Below are 7117 nucleotides of genomic sequence, written 5' to 3'. Positions count from 1 at the left end.
AAGTTAACGATTATTTTCTCGTTATAGTCCCACTAATTGTACGGTCATCACTAACAGAAAAGTATTTATCACACTTAAATGGTAAAAAAGATGTAAAGTACTTCGAACATGCTAAGAGTCATTTGTGATTCACTACTTCAGTTTAAGCCAGCCTTTTTCAATGCCTAACGTACTGTATATAAGTATCTTTTCCAGTGCCTTCGAATATTTGTAGGAGTCTGAGCTATGCATTTCTTAAATCATTCTGATTGTCCAGGTCCAAGTGTGATATCTTTCTCAGTCTTCTATTGTATTTATAAATTAGCTTATTATATAAATGTATATTATTGTCTTTACAGAACCTTCAGGTTTGAATTCATTCAACCTGCAGAATCTGTTCAGCATAGCAGTAGGCTTTTGGATGAATGCTCATGAATAGAATAGATTTCCAAAAAATACCGAGAGTTAGAGCATATGTTAATTCAGGTTATAGAACCTTCGAGCATAGCTCGGTGGGTAATGGCGGTTTGGCAAGCACCGACTACATGTACCACTTTTGGCACTCGATAGAAAAGGTTGTAGGAACATGATTTGGGACTGCAGCAAATGTCAAGAACAAGACACCAGGGAATCAATGCCTCGTCTCTAGTGCATTTGTCCTTCATTGGCAAGGGAACGCTTCAATCATTTGGGGGGCCCCTACGGTATGAGATACTTTAAGTGGTATCGCTAGTAAGGCCACACAGCTTATTGAAATTAGCCTTGAATTAAGCGCTGGTATCATTATGTACTAAAACTGGTCTCTGCGTGGCTCATTAGCCTACCAGAGTACCTCACCTAATTCAGGTTAGTTTCAGTTAATCGGCAACAACAATAGGACAGTTTCACCATGTCTGTTGGGATGACATAATTCTTGAAACTAAAGAAAACAATAGCCGTCTGGACGCCTATTATTGATGGAAACTCCGATTATTTATTTAGCGTAATAAGTTCTCAAGATCTAGTTGCAGAGGGGCTCGTGAGGGTCAGCAGACCAGCCTTAAACAACCGACGCTCTCCTGCTTTCTAGTGTTGTTTTTTTTTTCATTGAGAGAAGGCATTATTTCACAGCAGCTTACTTAGTCTAAATTGGGCTTATGCTCGGTCTTGAAAAATTAATTTAATTTAATACTCTAAATATCGTAAATATTGCATTAAAATTAATTTACATAACTTATACAAACAAATGTAAAAGAGTTACATTCTTCGATTGAACCACTTTCTTCACCTAAGAATGCCAGCCATTTAAGTCTCATCGATTTCACATTAAAATGATAAAATCGCACAAAACGGCGACACCATTTAAAATATGACATCGAAAATTATACGAAGATTCCTCGCCAACGCGTCTAAGAAGATTGCCTTCTCTAACAAAGTAAACTTCGATAGTAAGAAGGACGAAATATTTGTATGTACGTATGTGTGCGAGAATTTACGAAAAATGCAAAATTAATGACTCTATTAAAATAGAGAGTGAGACAGTGTGGGAGCAAAAGGTATTGCGCCCAAAAAAAATTGCATAAATTATAAAAAACCCAAATCGACAGATCAAAATATACCTGCAAGACAGATAAAGACACTCGGAGCATTAGCAGCAGAAATAAAGTGGTTTAGGGTGGGTCATACCGTTAATAATTGATTTATTGCTAACGACACTCGCTTCGCATAGCAAACTTGCTCAAATTCATTTACAACAACTTCATTTAATTTTATAAATCAATTTGGATTTTTGCGAACGAATTTCTTTATTGGAAATTGAAAACCATTCGCTTGGAATTGAAATCGAATATTTTTTGACAGGCGAGAAGAAAATGCTGCAACAAAGGCAACGCAGATTGACAAACATATCTACATATATATGTAACGGTATTCAGAGTCAAAGGAGAGTCAAAGGCGACTCATATTGCACGCATGAAAAATGCACGGCAACACAACCTCTCCAACCTTACGCCGCCTGACTTGCACTACCAATGCACTGTGTGTAAGTATGTATGTGTGCGTAGTTGTGGAGAGTATTGCATTGCACATTTTTATGAGCACTTCGTGCAACTATATACCCTCATTGGAATGCCTTTATGACGCTCACTGCCGTTGGCACTTATCATCTTCCTCTTCTTCCATACTTCCGTCACCCCTTTGCCATCTTCGCAAGGCGCCTGTGTGCGTGCGCTTTCCTTGAAGCAGTTGACTTTTCTGTATGCTCAGCACGTTGCTGCCAATGTCCGATTTTTAAGTTGTTGCAGCAGAAATCACGTAGCCGAACGTTTGGCTGTTCTCTTTGCTTTTGCCACATTGGAAGGGTAAATAATGTCGATGATTTGAGTTGAGATTTTCGCACGAACTGAGGAATACGATTGCAGAATTGCATTAACTTGTGAGTGCATTATCTGAACAGTGGGTTAGAATTGCATAAATATGAAACAAATGTATCAATATTTAAAAAGTACTTGTATATAATAATATAATTTTCTTAAAGTTGAAAGATTTTAAAATTTCTATGAAAATAACGAAAAAAATTAAGTGAAAATAGTCAGAGCAAAAAATATACTAATTTTAAATGGGGTTGCTACGTCCTTTTGTTCTTAAAAACAAACAATAAACATTATAAAAATGAAGATTAAATAATTTTGCTGAACATTTTTTTTACCAATGTTGCCAGCTTTTTATGCCAGCTAGCAAAATTAATCAAAACAAGAAGACACGTTAACTCCGGCTGCACCGAAGCTATAATACCCTTTACAGGTGCATTTCTTGTAGCACAAAATATTTTTATCTTGATTTAGATTGGCCAGTATTTTTGGCAGCTATATGCTATAGTGGTCCGATCTTAACATTTTCTTTGAAGAATGTAGCGATGTCTTGGGCAGTAAGTTCTCCCGAATTTCGTGACAATATCTTGTCAAATCAAAAATTTTTTCATATAAAGACTTCAGTTTGGTTGATCAGTTTGTATGGCAGCTATATCGTATAGTGGTCCAACATCGGCGGTTCGGACAAATGAGTAGCCTATTGGAGAGAAATGGACTTGTAGAAAATTTCAGATCGATATCTTAAAACTGAGGGACTAGTTCGTGTATATACAGATAGACGAACACGGCTAAATCGACTCACCTCGTAAAGTTAATTATTTATAGGTATATATATATTTTATAGATCAGATATGTGTTATATAAAAATTTGGTATAGATGAATATATATATATATATTGTTAAGATAATGGAGAAGGCGATTTTGCGATTTTCTTCAGTAGGGCTGCCATGTTTTAAAATTTTAGAGAATATTATTTAACTATGTAGTGGCCATTTTTCTCTGCAGAGTTGCCGTTTTGTTTAATTTTTTGAGAATATTATTTAACTACTTTTTGGGAATTTTTCTCGTTCGTGTTAGCATTTTATTGTTTTCCATACTTTATGAGAATGTAATCTAACTTTTTTAGAACATTTATCCTACTCTAACGATATAATTATAGACATATTAAAAACATTTTTGTCCCACTGTGCTGCACACAATCATTTAATATACCACTGAAGCACTTAACCTATTTGTAGATGGCTTACCAGAATGGCTAAAAGGATTTTGCGAATATTATTGTTTTACTTCTCCTAAGGCAATAGCAATTTTATGATTTGTTTATAGCTGATTGCATGGTTGCCTTCTAGAATTAAAAGATAACTACAAAAACAGATATTTTCTACTTAAAATGTTTTCTTTTTGCTGAGAAATGAAAAACTTAGTTAATTGAGTGATTAAATAGTGATTACATAACATTTATTGTTTATATAAAATCGCAAGGGTAATGACATAACAAATGTGTTAGTAGAATAAACACAAAACAACAAGAACAAAAAACCTGAAATAATAAAAATTAAACTCAAACTCGTTGAACAGTTCCGTAGTACAGTTTTATACAACAACAAAAGCGTGCTTAGAAACCCCAGTGTGTGCCGAAACCATCGAAGCTCATGTGCGAAACCATCTCAGCGGGTGAGTAGTGCACAGTTTGACTGGAACCATAAGCGGCGACAGATGGTGAATTGTGGGTGTAAGTGGTGGCAGCTGGACCATGGTTGTAGGTGGTGGTGGACACTGGAGCAGCTTCATGCTGGTAAACCTGAGCTGGCGCAGCGTAGCTAACGGTTTTGGTCACAGGAGCCTCATGATGATACAACTGATGAACGGGAGCGGCATAGCTAACGGTTTTGGTCACAGTTGGAGCGGCATAAGTCACAGTTTTGGCCACAGCTGGAGCGGCATGGGTGTAAACAGCAGCGGTTGGTGTGGGTTCGTCGTGCTCATACACGGCAGGTGCGGCTTCATGGTGTTCATAAACGGTTTGCGAAGCCGGTGCAGCGTAGGTGACAGTCTTAGCGACGGCTGGTGTGTAGACGTTGTTGCTGATGCGTGTGTCCGATTTGTGTACGCTGGAATAGGGTGTTTCGATGTTCTTCGAGTGGTGAGAGACAGTACCGCCAAAGGAGCGTACCACATTCTGGTGTGTCGCGGCGACGGCATCCACAGCGGGATTGACAACATGCGCATAGCTAACGGGATGATGCAACACGCCGGCACTGGAGACGGCCAAAATTGCTGAGAGTACAATGAATTTGAATGCCATTTTGTAGAGCTTATTGGTTTTAATCCTTTGCTGTTGTGAATTAATAATCCAAGTGTTTGGCTGTAAGCTGTTGCTCTAAGCGTTGTGAAGCTGAAATGGGAACTGATGCTGTTGCCATAGCACACGGGGCGTTTTATAGTAATTACAGGCATTTTTCAGTTCAAACATATTATTTAATAATTTTATAATCACAAATCTTTATTACACAAACAAATATGTGGGTGTGCATTAGCAATGCAAAGTGCCGCATTACATAGCATAATTCGTTGACTTTGACTTTTGGCATTATACATATTTATTGGTTTATCAAAAATAACTTTTTGTTGTTCAAATGGCACGCTTCATAAATCTTAACAATTTTTTTCAATGTTACCCATTAACGGTATAAAAGAAACCGCAATTAAGAAATCTCGGTTTACTTTATACACAATTGTTTTTTCGTTTTCACCTTATCTTTGCCGATATATTGTATTTGCCGTATTCCAGTTTGTACTTGTCATTTCGACCGCCACATTAGTGGCAGCGGCATTACAAATCAATTTTGCCACCTACAAATCTAATCACACCTCGCTCATGGTCGTGCTCACGAGCAGCCAATGCGAATTGGCCTAGTGAACAAGCGATGTCGATCGAGGTTGGTTAGCGATCAGCTGGCGTAAGTTGTGTTGTGCTTATCAAATATTCAAAGGCATAATTTAACCCAACGTACGAGTTGTTGTTTTGTTCTACCGTTAATCGTTTATATCATCATATCTTATATACAATATGTTTATAAGATTATCTCTTGATAATATACAAATTAATTTTATGGAGATGTATTAAATTTCCCCAGATTAACCCTTTCGTTGTAAATGGAACATTTAAGAACACTCTTTAAATAATATCTATAAATAAGTACTTGAATAAAGGCATGAGGTGGCTTGAAAGAGGAGGATGATCCCCTAAGATCCGAAGGAAATATCTTGAAAGCTTTGAACGAGGTTTTTCGATTTCCAAACATTTCTATTGTGGAAACAAACAGAATCGTTGCTCTTATATATCACCATCCACCGTTTGGCGCATTCTACTCAAGCTAACCTATGGAGGCCACACCGATGGCTGCTATCGCTGTGTTTATTCGCTTTTATTCAATTACAATATATACTTTTTTATAGAATTCTTGTTAGTGCATATTTTCTTTGAACTTTTTTGAAATTTCCTCGAATTTGAAAGTGCTTAGTGCATGTAAATAAGGCAGACACTGAAGATCGAAATATATATTGATAAAATACGTATCATCATTTATGAAAAATGGTACAGCTTCATCATAAACAAACTTAAATTTTCTGTTTACTGTATGCAGTATATATTGCAGTCTTAAAAAGTTTTTTTCTATTTTCACATCTCCGATTACTTAACCACACAAAGACTTGGATATACTTCTTAATCGGAATGTTAATGTATGGTATAAATTCTTCTTATATTAACTTCCATTGGTGATTGGTCTGAGTGACTCAAAAAAGTATTGATGATGATGTAAAAATGTCCATAAAACGATTATGTAGCCATATTCGGTTCGCCGTTTCCCGACTTCCTTTGATTGAGCTCGCTACAATTAATTTGTGAAAGTAATAATTGGGTCATTCCATATCCAAACGATAAATAGTTGGACGCCACCCACACCGATCCGAATGAATTTTGGTGAAAAGTTTTGTCTCATCATAAAACGAAGTTCTGCTAAAGGAAAAAATTTTAAAAATGTATAAAGTAATTATTTGAATTCGGTACAAGAGAGTCTACAGACCCCTTAAGAAAGTGGCATAATTTCTTTCTATTCAATATTTATTTGCTTTTTTGCCATTTTATTTATGGTAATTTATATTAGTTGTTTGTTCTATTCACCCTCCAATAATGCGGCACTTTGTTTGCTGATTTGAAGATATCTTATATATTATAAGTATACATAAATCCAGAAGAAGTTTTAAGATCTTTTTATTTCTTTACAGAAGAATGAATAAATAAAAATGTGAGGCTTTAGATACATATACCAAAGAATAAAAATTTTAACTTTGGTTGCACCGGTGCTATATTACCCTTCACAAATTCAAAAGATTCCATACAAGAACTTGATTTGATTGTTCAGTTTGTATGGCAGCAATATGCTATAATGGTCTGACCTGAACAATTTCTTCGAAGACTCTATCGTTGCCTTAGACAAAATGCCAAATTTCGTGAAGATATCTCGTCTAGTAAAAAAGTTTGGCATACAAAAACATTTTTATTGTTTAGTTTGTATGGCAGCTACATACTATAGTGATTCAATATCGGCGGTAAATAAGCAGCTTCTTGGGGAGAAAAGGACTTGTGTAAATTTTCAGATCGATATCTCAAAAACTGAAGGGCTAGGTTGCGTGTATGCAGGCCGTCTCAGCTCGTCATGCTATTGTTTATATATATATTTTATAAGGTCTCCAACGTTTACATCTGGGTGTTACAAATTTCGTG

General features: G+C 36.1%; 1 protein-coding gene across 1 annotated transcript; it reads right to left on the bottom strand.

The window, feature by feature from the left end:
• Positions 1–3778: 3778 nt before the first annotated feature.
• On the bottom strand, positions 3779–4863 carry LOC106623559 (larval/pupal cuticle protein H1C). The gene has a single exon (XM_014243111.3). The coding sequence runs from the start codon at positions 4631–4633 to the stop codon at positions 3944–3946; it is 690 nt and encodes a 229-aa protein (XP_014098586.3). The 5' UTR covers positions 4634–4863; the 3' UTR covers positions 3779–3943.
• Between the last annotated feature and the right edge of the window lie 2254 nt (positions 4864–7117).

This window comes from Bactrocera oleae, chromosome 6 (assembly GCF_042242935.1).
Source record: "Bactrocera oleae isolate idBacOlea1 chromosome 6, idBacOlea1, whole genome shotgun sequence".
NCBI lineage: Eukaryota > Metazoa > Arthropoda > Insecta > Diptera > Tephritidae > Bactrocera > Bactrocera oleae.
Note: the sequence above shows the minus strand (reverse complement) of the source record. Positions and strands in the feature narration are given on the sequence as shown.

Excerpts from the sequence above, each read along its gene's own strand:
- LOC106623559 (XM_014243111.3), bottom strand. The coding sequence starts at position 4,633 with ATGGCATTCAAATTCATTGTACTCTCAGCAATTTTGGCCGTCTCCAGT.